Genomic DNA, 14,791 nt, shown 5'->3' on the forward strand with positions numbered 1-14,791 from the left:
TCTCTAGTGGGGTGTCAAACATAGGAATTTTCCACTATAAATACAGGACAGTCTGGGCAGTAAGCTACCAGGAATTTTTATTTTGCACATTTGCCATTTAGAAATCAGGGACTTATTCTTGAGATTGCACTTGTTTTTCTTATATTATGATATGTCAGGGATTAATTAGCTTCACTGGTCCGGCCCACGGTGTAAAATTAGTTTGACATCCCAGCTCGAGTGTGACTGAATCACAGAAGAAACAAAACTAATTTAAATAATAATAATAATGATAATAACAGTCCATTTCCATTAGCTGAGAAAAGCTGAACAGCTGCTTGTGAGGAGTTTATGCCTCATGTATTTAAAAAGCTCTCATTAAAATAATGTATTTGGGTTTGGTTTGGGGTTTTTTTAGCCAAAATTGATTTGACAGTAGTCCCAATATAAAAGCCACAATATTTACAGCAGTATTTCTCTTTTAAACTTTGACATACTGTATTTGTCTTCTGCTGACTCTGAATTTTGGGGGTTTATTACACAGACAACTGTGATCAGCCTACATACACTAGAGTAACAGAGATTTGTGAAACCTGACAGAAATCCAGGCTTTTTCTTCTTATGACTGAACATTTCGGGTTGATGGTTTGGTTTGCTGTGAAGTACCGACTGAAATAGAAGCAGCATAAAGCAGCAGAGTTAGTACAAAAAGTGAGTGGGGAGGCGGAGGAAGGACTTGTCAGCTGATGTTCTTTTTGTGATTAATAAAATCATGGAGATCCAAATGATCTGCAGTGAATGTGGCTTTTTTGACCTCTGAGCAGTCGCCCACCTGATCAAAGCAGAAGGACTCGGTCTGCTCGCAGTGAGGGTGGATTAAAGAGGCAAAGAAAGAGCCGAACACAGAAAAAGCCTAACAAATACAATCGCACCGCACGTGGACGAACATCAGCTGCGTTTCTATAATCACAGAAGGAACATCGGCAGATAAACACATTTAACAGCCCAGTCAGCTGGAGAGAGCCGGCGAGCACGCGGCGCAGAGCGATAATTCACACACACACACACACACACACTGCAGCTGGCATGCTCACCTCAACTGAAGTCAGCTGAGTTATATAAGCCAACCAGCCCACATAGGTTCACAGAGACACACACAGCACTGCAGAGATCTGATTGAGGGAGAGAGCCTGTGTGCGTGTGTGTGTGTGTGTGTGTGTGTGTGTGTGTGTGTGTGTGTGTGTGTGTGTGTGTGTGTGTGTGTGTGTGTATTAAGAGTAAACACAAAAACAGCGTGAGATATGAAGAATAATGATTGCTCTGAAGAAAGGGACGGGGTTGAGTGAAGTTTTTTATGTGTCGGGTTTTTTGCATTAGCAGCAAGCAGTGAGAGAAAGAGAGGGAGACAGTTTCGAAGGGGGTCGAGTTAGACAAGTGTAGAACATGACGAAGATGAAGTGGAGATGGAGAGGTGAAACGGCCGTGATTGGGCCGAGATGAAAACAAAATGAAAAAATGCGAGATACGAAACAGGAGAGAGATGATGGATGTTTGTGTGACAGATGCAGAAATGAAGGAATGCTGATAAGGACGACGAGCCTTTAGTCGTCTCGACGCCAATGAAACATCGAGTTACGGCTGACGTGCATCTGCGGCTGACAAATATCCGGCCAAATATTCGTCTGTTTTCTGATATTGTTGAGATTTTAAAAGGAGCAAATTGGTTTGAATGAGCTCTCTGTTTCTCGTGTGTCTAGGATTGTGATAAAGTTGATGTGTGAGGTTAAAAAAATGATACTTTGCCCCATAAAGCCTTTACATTACCATGTAAAATGAACTTGTGGATCTCACCACAGCTCCTCCATGTTCAAAATCCTCCCAACCTATGACCAGTTGAGTTATGTTTCTGAACACAGTTTTTCAGCTTTTGTCGTGTCCCTGAACACCACGCTCTCGTATGTCAGATACTGATTTGTGTGCATTTACGTGAAATCAGTGTTTTCCACTTTTAAAAAGGAGAAAAAGTCTACATTTGGATGTGAAACACTTTACTTTTTTTTTTTATTTAAAATGATTTGAGCATTAAAACTACATGTTTTGGAAAGTCGTAGTTTGGGTTAAACTGTTTGGTGCTGCATCACATTGAGATCTGGTGACTGTGGAGGCCATTTGAGTTCAGTGAACTCATTGTCATGTTCAAGAAACCAGATTTGTGGATTCGGTTTGAGCTTTGGGACACGGTGCATTATCCTGCTGGTAACTGCCATCAGAGGCCTGGTACACTGTGGTCATAAATGGATGGAAATGATCAGCAACAATACAACTCATGCAAACTGTGGCATTTAACCCTCTAAAGCCTAACCTGTTGCTGGTGTCAGAGAGGTTTTTGCAACATTTTTTTAAACATCCGAAACTCCCAGAACTCCTGAACCATTTGCACAATTAAAGTAATTCCAATGCTTCCTGAAAGCAGCAACTCTGCACTTTTCAATGATATTAGGGTGAATACAGTAATCCCAGTCATGGCGTCACAGCAGCCCCAAGAAGACAAAGGTTTGTTGACAGATGAGCAGACTTTGGGTTCTTTGTACCATTATTTTTACTGTGTCCTGTGTTATTTGCCGAGATTTGGAAGGAGGCACCTTGCATGGGTTTACCGTGACTCTCATATCACTGAAAAGCACAGACTTGCTGCTTTCAGGAACTGCTGAAATTTTTCAATTGGTTCAGGAGTTACAGTAGTTTGTGCTAACAGCGGTTTTAATGGGTTAAACAAAGCTCTAACGGACCTAAAGCGTGCCAAGAAAATATTCCCAATGCTATCACAGTATCAGCCGCCTGAACCATGATGGATCCACTGCTTTCATGTTGTTTAAACCAACTTCTGACGCTACAATCTCAGCGTTTCAGCAGAAATCAAGACTCACCAGACAGGAAGCTATTATCCAGTCTTCTGTCCAGTTTCACTGAGGTGGTAGAAATAACAGTAATAGACTAAGTTTCCTGTTTCTAGCTGACAGGAGTGGCGTCCGGTCTTCTGCTGCTATAGCTCATCTGGTTCAAGGTCTGACATGCTATGCATTCAGAGATGCTTTTCTGCATACCTTGGTTGTAGCGAGTGGTTGGTTGAGTTTATGCTCCTATCAGCTCAAAGCAGTCTGGCCGTTCTGCTCTGTTTTCCCAGAGAACTGCTGCTCACTGGATAGTTTTTCATTAAACTCTAAAGATGGTTGTGTGGGAAAATCCAAGCAGAGAATTAATTAATTAATCTCCTTTCCTCCTCAATGTGATGCCCATGCTGTTTTGCATTGAGCAGTTGTACCCAAAAAAGGGCCACTGAGTGCACGTGCTGCAGATAACAAATATATTTCCATTTGAAATGCATTCTTTTCAAACTCATCTGAATCACAAACACAGATTGTTTTTTATGACTAGTTCATGTTTTGCTGTGGGACCGAGCAGGCAAACGTGGAAAGCCAGAGGCAGGAAGAACAGCAGCGCAGACATATGTGACAGTAGATGTTACATGAAGTCACACAGCAGGAAAGTGAGGAGCTGTCGTGGTGGAGGTGGGAGGTGTTTTGCCAACTGCAGATTTATTGTTTTTTATTAATATTATTTAATTTGTTGTGATCAGATAACTGTCTAGATCCTGCATTTAAAATCCTTAGCTACAAGAACATCAGCACACAATACACATAAAGTAAAATGACTCATAATAAAAAGGAAAAATTCGATCATATATTTTATTGTGTTTTCTGAGCTTTTTTTTTTAAACCTGTTGTCACTTTAGTGCAGTGGTTACTTGTATGGGTTTGATGTGAAAACAGATGTTTTCTCTACTTTTTTCTGAACTCCTTTAACGGTTTCACCTCGATTTATCTATTATTCTATATGTGATATCGTATTGCGAAATCTGCACGTATTCATGTCTGTTTGTCTTCTTGAGTTCAGCAAAGTCTGCAGCAGAGTGACAAGTCCTGTGTCTTAGGTTTGGTTTGCTGTAGCCCGCTAAAAATAACCTTCATGCTCCCAGCATGCTCGCCTCGATTTAATTTATCATTGGATAAGGTGAGAAAAGCCTTTTATAGAGGAGAGATTCACATTTCTGCTCGTTTCTGCCACTGTAATGATTGTGATTCTGGATGACAGCACTGAAATGTGAATGAAGGGCATAACTTGGCCCTTTAAACTGTTACATATATAATAGTTTTGAGTGGAAAAAAATGATTAAATGAAATTCATTATTCGGCACCTCTCTAGTATGAAGGATTGTAAAAGCTTAATTTTCTTATGAAATTCCCAAAATCAATTTGTTACCTGGCTGCTTTTGGTTCAGTTTGGCACTAGAAGACAGATAAACTCTCTATAAAAATGTCAGATTTATCATCCTGATGATGATCTCTATAAACCGATATGAATATGCATATTTGTGGTTTCTGTTTGTAGTCTCGTTTCTGTGGCACAATCGCGTTTGAACAGGCTCGACTAGCTCAAAGGTAAACAGTCTATGTGGAGAGCAAAAAGAGGGGACACATTAGCAAATTTCCGGGCTCAGTTCACCAGCTGTCATCCTTTGATTCAGCAAAGTTTTTTTTCTTTCAGTTTACCTGTATTTGAAACAGTGACAGGCAGAAACGTTTGCCCACCCGCTCCAAATTGGGTTTTGTTGTCAGAAGCTAAGTCGAAATATTGTAGCCAGAGTTTCCCCAAACTGCTTTGACAACCCAAAAAATTGGATGTGAAACTTCTAAGAAGGGTAATCTGGTTAAAGGGTACACTCTAAACAAAACCTTGCAGGTGTTTTTTTTTTATGAAAAATAAGAAAATGAGAGGGAGAAAAGAGGAAAGTTGGTGAATAAAAAGGTGCAGAGGATTAGTGAGGAGGAAGTGAGGGCAGCTTTGAAGATGTTGAAGAGTGGTTGGTAAAAGGACTGGGTCTTATATAGTGCCTCTCTACTCTACCTGGGCACTCAAAGCATTTTGTACAACTTTTTATGCTTCATGACAATCCTGTGGAGGTATGGAGTCAATTAGAGAGGGCAGTGACCAGACTGTTTAACACAATCTACCAAATTACAGAGAAGATTCATGGGTGTAGTGAAGGAGGACATGCAAAGGGTTAAGTGACAGAGGATGCTAGGGAATAGGGTAAGATAAAGGCAGGTGATCTGCTGCAGTAACCCTTAAAAGGGTACAGCAGCAAGAAGAAGAAGAGCCAAACCTTAATAAAAATGGTCCCATAGAGGAGTTGACCCCAAATATACCAGATGAAAGTGTCATTGTTGCCTCCTTGCCTCCTTATGTAGGCTTTGTTGGTCTTTGGTGGCGAGAGGGCGTTCCCTGCGCTCATAAGTGAGGGTACAGTTTAGTTGTAAGGGAGTGCACATTTTTGGAGATACAGGAGTAAAATAACTTTTTGCTAAATGTGGAAAACCATGTATTAACACAACGTTTCTTCTCTTTGCAGGAGCGTCATGCCGACAGTCTGAGGCAGAATCAGCACTACCAGGTGTGTAGTTCCTGCACAGTCTTCATCTTTACTGACATACAGTAGGAGTGTCCTTACTACTTTTCCCCACACTGCTTTGCCAGCAAACTCAGTGCCTTCAGGTTTATAGTCACTCAGTTATATGTAAAGTCCCCACTTTGTATTACTACTCGGTCTCGCTTCCATTTGTTTGACTCTTGTCCAAAGATGGCCACATGTGGCTTCAGAAAGCCAGTACTTCCATCTGGCTGCCATAATGCAAATGTTGAGGCTTCAACATTGAAAACCAGTGAATCTGTGATTCTAAAGTGTATGATTCAAGGGTGCTGTAGGGTTCAGTAAAGGCTCGCTGATAAGGCCAATGTAATCCAGATGCTCTGAAACATCTTCACTGTTTCTCTTGAACGTCAGGTAACTATTATCACCTGAGAATTTTTTAACCCCCTTGGCCTTAAAAATCACTAGAGAAAAGCTTGTGTGCTTTTCATCTCGTGAATAGCAAAAGGTCTGATTACTGTGAATCCAAGTGAATTTGTGTTTTGAGAGTTTTGCTCTACTTTGAGTTACAAAGACAGTGAGCACCTTTTTCAGTAAACGAAACCGTGTATTGTTTTTGGCAGCTGTAACCCTCCGTTTGATGTCCAGCTTTAAGGGGATTTTTTTCAGTATTAGTAGAGCAAATCAACCAAAACTGAGCTCTTTTATTTTGACACCTCAGCACTGGCAGGGACTACAAACGCAGGAACGCCAGTACTTTGTATTTGGCAGTGCTGATTGTTACTTTGATATCCGTCCATGTTTTTTAAGGTTTGCTGCAGGAATCTGTCCTGCATTTTAACAAGAGTGTGTGGTGTGTCTTGGCAGAGGCGGAGAGTGACAGCATGCCAGACCGTCCTGTTTGGCAGGCACAGGTGTTGACTGTGGGAGGATGCAGTGTGTTAGTGTGTGCGCGCACTGTTGCAGTGTGTCAGGGTTTGAATTGCCACCCACTGAGCACCAAATGCTTGTGAAATTTGTCTTTGGTCTGTAAATCAATGAGGGTGACCCGCCTCATTGGCTGATTACTTAATGAGACAATAACATTTAAATTCCTACACAGGGTTGAATTGTGCTGCATTGCAATGTTCACACAGCTCAGACAGACACAGAGCACAACAATATAATATCTGAATGAATAAAGATTCAGTGGGTTTTCAGTACATTAGAAATCAGTAAAAGTCAGTGTATCATGGAGATGGATTTAGCCAGTATAGTAAGTACTTAGTAAGTTTGTGAAGTTTCTCTTTGTAGGGATTATTTTTTCAGTAGGAGCACATCCTTGATTTGGAGGCGATTTGTTTGGAGGGATTTACAGAGAAGATACATACAAGCTTAAACGTCCAAGAACTACAAGACACTCTCGCGCCTTTTTAAAAACCCCAATTTAGCATTTTAACTTAATTCTTCATGGCACAGATTCAACAAGCTGCTGGAAACTGTTGAGACAACGCCGGTCTCTGCAATTCTTTTGGTCCTGATAGAGATCACGCTGAGATGTTTCCATGTTTTACACAATCCTTTTATTACCCATTATTCTTACAGATGCATCTGGAGATCAGCACACTGCACTCCTATGCAGTCCTATGCTAAAGGCTGATCTAAAGAACTCCACACAACAGTTACAGTTATAACCTCTGGTCTCCTCCCCCCCACAATAGAAATACACTAGTACAGTGGCCAAGGGTGCTGACACCCTGACCCCCAAATCCTTTTAAGGTAGTGTGCGTTTGCCCTTTGTTTGCCCCTCACTCTCAGTAACTCTTGCTTCCTCCCCTAGGGGTGGGGGTTGATTGTCCTCCTGCCTTGCACCCCAGTTCTTTGTTGATTTTTGACAATCTCTACATGCCCTAAATTCATGTGATTGGTTGATTTGATATTAACAACAATGACCTGTGAACTGGCTGTAACCAACGAAAGAGCAGTTGAGAGTACAGAGAGGGTGGAGTGTGAAGCTATCAGCAGGTGTTAGCATAGACTGGACAGGTCCATCACAAAAACACAACCACATGCTAGCAATGAAATTATGGCACCTGTCTCCAACAGGAAGTGATCCGGAACCTGGTGAAGAGGTACGTGGCAGCAATGATACGCAGTGCCAAGACAGACGAGGGACTGACAGAGGAAAACTTTAAGGTGGGTGATCAGAATAAAGACAGAACACCTCTCACATGCTGTAAGTAATGAGTGTAAAATCCATCTTTCTTCAGGTTTGCAGCAAATCTGTAATTAAAAGCTTCACAGGCCAGTCTGCAGAAACAGAGCACAGCAACTGTTTATGTATGTTAGTGCTGTGATAATAGTGCAGGTTTCATTGATACCAGATGCAGAGCTGCTCTTCGTCTCTACTGAGATTTATCAAAAGATTTTTAATAACCACCTCCTGCCCCAAATCTACAGCTCTCATCAATACCAGCCATTAAGTCAATAACCCTTGAAGAGAGCTTCTTTGCCTTTCCAAAATATTCTGGGCCATAAATTATTCTGAGCTGCTTTTACCTCCCGAGTCTGTTTCTCATGAAGCCCTTGGAGCCCAGCCTGGGCTTTGAAGTGGAAAGTTCCTCTGGGTTTTTCAATGCAAAAACAACATCAGGTGCACATCATACTCAATCAATGTTCACACCCCGAGTGTGCTCATGTACTTCTGTGTGTACTAATGTAGAATACGGGAGTTGTAATTGTGCAGAAAGTGCGCGTTTGTGTGCTTAAAAACACATAGCTAAGATCAGGTGCATGCTGAAGTCAGTTTTTACTCTCCCCAGTGAAGCATTTGGATCCCATATGGTGAGACAGACAAAAAGGATTTTTTTTTTAGCAGAGTTATTTGGGTCTTGTTGCTCTCTGTTTTGCAGGAGAAAAATGCAGCAAGCAGCGAGTTACAGTAAACAGAGTGCATGTTTATGCAGGCATTTATGGTAATTATCTGTATTAAAGCTACAGGCTAAATTCATGATGCACGTGATCTGAATGGGAATAAACATCAGCCCTCCTCCCTGGTGGATGCTTCAGAGCTAAGCAACACAGTGAAAATCTTCCAATAGTTGTTTTACTTTCTTCTTGGGGGGAAAAGGGAGAGGCAATTCCTTCCCTTCAATGCTTATCCATTTCTAGAAACCAACTGATTTAAGGAATATAATTCGTTTAATCTGTGATGAAATGATTAAAAGGCTAATCTTTGGAGATGTAGAATCCCATTTTCCAAAAATGTCCTAAAGGTCTCAATTTAAAAAGAACAAAGCAACATTACATAATATACACACTAAATAAACAGCTACAAATAATTGCTTGGCCCCGCCCATCCACAGCCTCTAGCTATTATGTAAGAAAACTGGGTACGAAGACCCACATCATACGGATGATGAAGAGAAATTCAAAGCAATTCGAATGCAGATTGTTTGTAAAACAAATAAGCAAAAGATTTGGAGTATAAACAAATGGAAACTGTTAACAGTTGTTTTAAAGTAAAGATGGCCTGAAGCAAAAAAATACAAACAAACAACATGATGGAACTCTCAGTCAGAAGAAACTGATCTAATTTGTCTCTGTTCCATGAAAATACACAGAAATATAGATATCGCATAATGTCTGGGTCGCTATACAGATTTAGATTGTACTGTAAACCAATTTTTAGAAGAAATGACAGTTCAAATAAACACGAGGGTATGTCCTAGGGTTCTCAAGGTCCTTTGGAAATTGGAAGTGTGGAGAATAAATCATGATTTCATGGTCTCAAGTTACTGAGTACCTTGTAGGAAGTGGAAGAACCAGGGTTTTAAGGGTTTGACCCATTAAAGACCGTGAAGAATAACGTTTCCACTTCTTTCTTCTTTCTTTCTTTACTCAGAGAAAGTTAGCTGCTCCATTGATCTAGCATTATATTTTGCTGACAATGCCACACAATGGCAATTACAGACATTAAAGACAAAAACCACAAGAAAGTGCTCTAGTATCATTCCCCAAAATCAAATACAACTCAGTGCTAAGTGACACTTTGGACCATACCACCTGGAATTGTTCTTTACAATTGTATTGCAAGATATAACACACCTCATAGGATATTTGCAAAGGTGATATCGGGTACAGGGTGTGAGACATCAGTGAGTTTATCTCACCCCTTTCTTGCCACTCGTGTCTCCCAAAGTTGGGTCGCACTATGTTGTTGCTGACTTGCAATCTTACTGCCCAAGATGATGTATTCATAACAGTCAAAAAAGTTGAGTTTGGAACGCTGGTCACTTCATCATCAGTTTTACCAACAAATTTTCCATCAGCAGGAGGAAGCTATATCATTAGTACAGTACAGTACCAATGCTAGCAGGCTATCTAGCTATTAGCATTGCCATAAATACTTGTTACACTGTCATCTTCAGTACAGAAGTACTTGGTGTCAGATGTGTGGCTATACAGTTTAAGAAACTTTGAGTAAACCCTGAAGCTTCTGATATTTTAATACTGTTGGGTTAACAGACTTACTAATTTTGTCCATGTTAAACCTTTATTTTCTCTTCTTTTATGTTAAGCAGTTGAGACTAAACCTACAAGTTTCATTGATGCCAACTAAACTGAGAATAAATGTTTGCTTCTCGTCATTTCCCCTCCACCGACCCCAGTCTCTTTACACTCACTTTCAGGATTTATCCACTCTGTTTTCCTCTCTTTTTGCATGTCTCTTGACCTTGATCTTCCTCTCTTCATCACCCTCCTCTTCACCCTCTGCTTCTACAAACTAATGGTTCACCTCCCCTCTCTCAGCCAGTCATCAGCCTCATCTCTCCCACTTACCCTCCTCACCCTCACCCTCGCCTTCCCTTTCTGTGGTTTTTACTTCTTGGTTTTCCTTTGGATATTAGATATTTTTTGATATAGGGATTTAGAATTAACAGTACATCCCTCCGAATGAAAAGTAGAAGTGCTACTTTTTTTAAACCTCAATTTTAGCTTCTCATAGCAAGAAATGTTATATCCTTAGGATTTACATTATGAATTCATGTCTATCTTTAGGAGCTGAAGCAAGACATCTCCAGTTTCCGCTACGAGGTCCTAGATCTCCTTGGGAACCGGCGTCCTCCTCGGCGTAACTACTCCTCCTCCAGTGAGACAACGAAAGATGATGGTGCCATGGCATCTGAGGACGACAGCGAGTCAGGTGAAGGCACCGGAGGAGGCTTGGGAGTCCAGAGATCAAAGAGCGTGACCTTCATGACTCCAGCAGAAGACGACACAAAGCCGACACCAACGCTCGGCGTGTCTGCACTGGTGCGTTCTATTTCTGGAATGACCCAGGTAGAAAGGGGGGTAGGTGGGGAGGAGCTGGAGGAAGGTATTGAATGGGGGACAGAGGAGGAGGAAGAGGAGGGAAAACCAAAGAGCAATGGGCTGAAGACGACCGTCATCTCTCCATCCTCCACCTCTGTTGTCCCGTCGTCATCTTCATCATTCTCTTCAGCACTCTCATCATCACTCGCTCGTACAAGGAGCCGTCTGCAGCGCCTATCAGGTCCAAGTGCAAAGACGGACTCTTTCAAACGCCTCTCCTACCTGTTCTCCCGCTCCAAACGCAAAGCCCCACCCATGCCTGTCCCTGTTCAGTCCCCAGTCTCCTACACCATCTCTGACGGGTTGCTCCGCCCCTTGGGGAGCCACAGCCACTCCGACTTCGGACTCAGCAACGTGACCAGAAGCGAGACTCACCTGAACGAGATGGGCCATTCTGTTGACATCAGTAACCCGTCGTTCTCTCCTCGGAGAACGAATGGGCGAGACTCGCTTTTGACACTGCCCCTCCCGCCCCCCTGCCCCTGCCAATCCCTGCACTGTGCTTCCAACATGTCTGAGTCCAGCTCGCGCCTCCTGGACTCCAGTGAGGACGTTTTCCAGGGTGGAGGCATGGGAGGATCGGGTGATGGCAGCGTGGATGGAGGAGGGGGAGGAGGAGGGGTGATGATGATGGGCGGTTGGGTGGGACCTTGCGATGATGTCATCGAGGACAGCTGCGAGGTCATAGAGGACTCCGTCACTACACAGCTATAGAAGAAAGGGACTACCAAACTGTTTTTGTTTGTTTGCAAAATGGCTGAATATATACAGAGATGGAGAGAGACAGAGAGAGAGGGCGGAGAATTTGGTGGAATCCGTTCTAGAACTTACCTGGATGGATTTGGGATTCTGGAATTCTAGAATGCAGCACACCCGAGAATGGAGCAGGTTCTAAGGATTGACTTGATCGTCATGGTAACACCACAGAGGGCATCCTAAAGTGGCAGATGTTCATAGAGACAGTTTGTCTGGTATATTTCAGGGTTTAAACAGACACTTTCACTATTATGTGGACTTTATTGTTGGAAGGTTCTGGAGATAAATTGCTAGAACTCAGTTAAAAGTCCATAAATATCTATTTGGAAAACTTATTCCAGACAATCAAAGTATCTCAAGTTTGACGTTGTCTGGGATTTTTCAGGGTTCAGACACACACCTTTCGCTATCGCATGAACCTCATTGCTTAAAAGTTTTGGAGTTAAGTCGCTAATTAATTGAGCTGACTTACCTTGCTTGCGAGAACTCAATAAAACCTGTTTGGAGAACATTCCAGTAATTTGAAGTATCACCAGTTTGACATTGTCTTTTTAAGATGGAAACACGCAAGTTCACCATTGAGTGAATTTCCAAGAGAGCCTAGCTACCTAGCTAAACACAGATAAATGTCATTTATCATCAAGTTTTCTTCAGTGTCACAGAAATCCATGTCCGTTCATCCATGGATACATAAGAAACATTCATTGCTAGAATCCAATTCCGCAGATGTTTAACTGCCAAAATAAAAACTATGTAAGATGATAGCATTTTCTCACTGTCGCTATTACAGTTTCCAAATTATATCACAATGTCATATTTAAAATTGGCTATATATATATATATATATATATATATATATATATATATATATATTCATGAATTATTCATGAATAATTGTGAATAAAACACAAGAGAAGGAAATATGAATTTCATATCGGGGTAAAAGTATCTAATTAAAAATATGAGGATGTAAATGAGGACAAAGTAAATTACAGGAAAAGTTTGAGGCAGGTTTTGCATTGAAAATTTTGTGGTGCTTTGACATGCTGGGGTCCGCATTAAAGGGGTTGGGGAGGATGATGGTTACAATCATCCCAAATAAGTACTTTGCCAAATGGAGCTAAGTATACCTGAGCTACTAAAATACTGAACTTAACTTAACTGAACTTAAGTGTAAGCTCTTGGACAAATTACATTGATTTCTTGTTTTGTGATGAAGGTCTGTTAGGAGTTATTTTTCCCTCTCGATGGCAGTCCCCGTCTTTTTGTCTGATCTTCACAACCTTCAAAAAGCCAAACTGTCTTTATATACATCTGCCATTTTCCACACATGCCACCATGAGACCAAAGGAGTTCATTTTATTTTTTTCCGAAAGATTAAAACACACATCATTATTATGGGATTACAAGGATTCAAAGTGACTTTTCAAAAAGGAAATATCCCTGTTTGGAAAGTTTCACATAATGGTTTCTTTCCCTTTAACCAAACTTCGAATCTGTATCGGAATAAAAATGGAATTAAATCATCTTAAAACCAGTGGAATTTGAATTGAACTATGCTTTTACATTCAGCTGAATGGAAGGAGATGGCACACGGAATAACGTCCCCTTTAACCATGGAACAATGGATTTAAATTTGACCGAATCACTGGGATGAACAGAAGCAGCATGGAACCTTTGCTCTGCTGTCAATAGCCTGCACCCTCTCTCTCTGCATCAACAAGGGCCAAGGAACTTTATTTTATCCTAATAACAATTATACTAGTAATAATAATAACGGTAATAATAATAAGAGACTTCTATTAATAATAATGAGGACTATTCTGGTTTCTATACACTGTCTTTGCTTCTATTTGAGTTGCCTACGATATCCTGGCTTCTCGTTCAGCTCTTCCTTAATAAGTACACTTTAACCTGGTGAATAATAAGATATTTATTGTGTGGAAGAGGGAGGAGGGATGGATAAATGGGGGTGGGAGAGAGAGCTTAAGAAACGCGGGACGTTTTAAGGAAGGAAGAACAAGGTCAGGGGAAATAAAGGCAGGAGGAATGATTGGACGAATGGAGGGAGAGGAAATGAGGCAAATAAGTGAAGGCACATAGATATGCTTGAATGAGGAACAGATGGACTAAAATGGGGATGAGTTTCCCTTTCTATCTATCTGGGAAATCTATTTAAAAGGGAAATTTCACCAGAATTTCATCATGATTTTTTTTTCTCTTGAAGTCGCTTGGTGAGGCGACTTCAAAGGGTTGGCATGAGCAGAGGCTGTTGAATTTTACTCTGGTTAATATACGACTGTCAGCGGTGAAGTAGAGAAATTATGCATGTTTGATCAAAAAAGAAAAAAAGAAAAAACACCGTTACCTGCAACACACACATGCAAGCACACACACATTCACGCACTTAAAAATCAGCTTGTGTGATGAATAGCTGCCAGCTAAAAGTATTGGTCTTGTTTTTGTTGGTCTCTCAGCAGGATGACATCACCTCCTCTTATTTCTTATTTGACTGTTTTATTCATTTTGTCCGTCCTTGTCCTCTTTTTTTCATAAAAAAGCCCTCTGGTTAGGCAGCTGTCCTGGCAGTAGAAAGCCTCAGAGCAGCAATAAATCAGCATTCCAAAATGTCACGACGTCAACCGCTGTGCATCCTGTAATCATAATGTCACGGCCAGAGCTCGGACAGCAGGTGCACAGTTAAGTGCTTAGCAGTGCCAGCCCATCAATTTAGTATTTAAAAATCAATGTCTTCTTACTTTACATTCCAGTAACAGAGGATGACATGACAACTGCTTTAATACTGTTTGATTTTAGTAATTGTGAGAAATTAAGACACAGTTGGTCATTTAGATCTTAAAAGTACAAGGATGTTTTATTTTTCATTTGAATTAGCAAACATTTCACAATTTGGGATTTGGATATGTTTTCACATTAACTCTTTAGCCCGTCAAGGTCTGCTAGGAGTAACCTCTGAAGCTCCTACTGTGATTGGCCTGTTCAGTACCATCGATTCCTCCCGTGCATTTCCGGCTACTTTTTCACGGCAGTTTTTGAATTTGTCAGTGAGAGAATAGCAGTCATCCTCTTAGTATAAGGAACAATGAACATAGCATCAATATAAGGATTCACAAATGACAGCAGATTCCTGGAGGTAGATTGTTGAAACAATCAGAGTAGACGTGAGGGAATGTACAAAGGAGTGGGACAAAA

At 41.2% G+C, this 14,791-nt stretch overlaps 1 protein-coding gene across 1 annotated transcript in view; it reads left to right on the top strand.

The window, feature by feature from the left end:
* The window catches only part of trpc5a (transient receptor potential cation channel, subfamily C, member 5a), a 197,356-nt gene extending 184,956 nt beyond the window's left edge, over positions 1 to 12,400 (top strand). The window contains exons 16-18 of the mRNA XM_085263211.1: positions 5,450 to 5,491; positions 7,553 to 7,642; positions 10,508 to 12,400. Coding sequence (XP_085119337.1) covers positions 5,450 to 5,491; positions 7,553 to 7,642; positions 10,508 to 11,536 — 1,161 coding nt within the window. The 3' untranslated portion in view covers positions 11,537 to 12,400. The remainder of the gene's footprint in view (positions 1 to 5,449; positions 5,492 to 7,552; positions 7,643 to 10,507) is intronic.
* Positions 12,401 to 14,791: the final 2,391 nt, after the last annotated feature.

The sequence above is a fragment of the Mchenga conophoros genome, linkage group LG3 (assembly GCF_057382185.1).
Source record: "Mchenga conophoros isolate Kocher_MC1m ecotype Shallow Benthic linkage group LG3, M_conophoros_male_GT1.1, whole genome shotgun sequence".
In the NCBI taxonomy this organism is placed as follows: Eukaryota; Metazoa; Chordata; class Actinopteri; order Cichliformes; family Cichlidae; genus Mchenga; species Mchenga conophoros.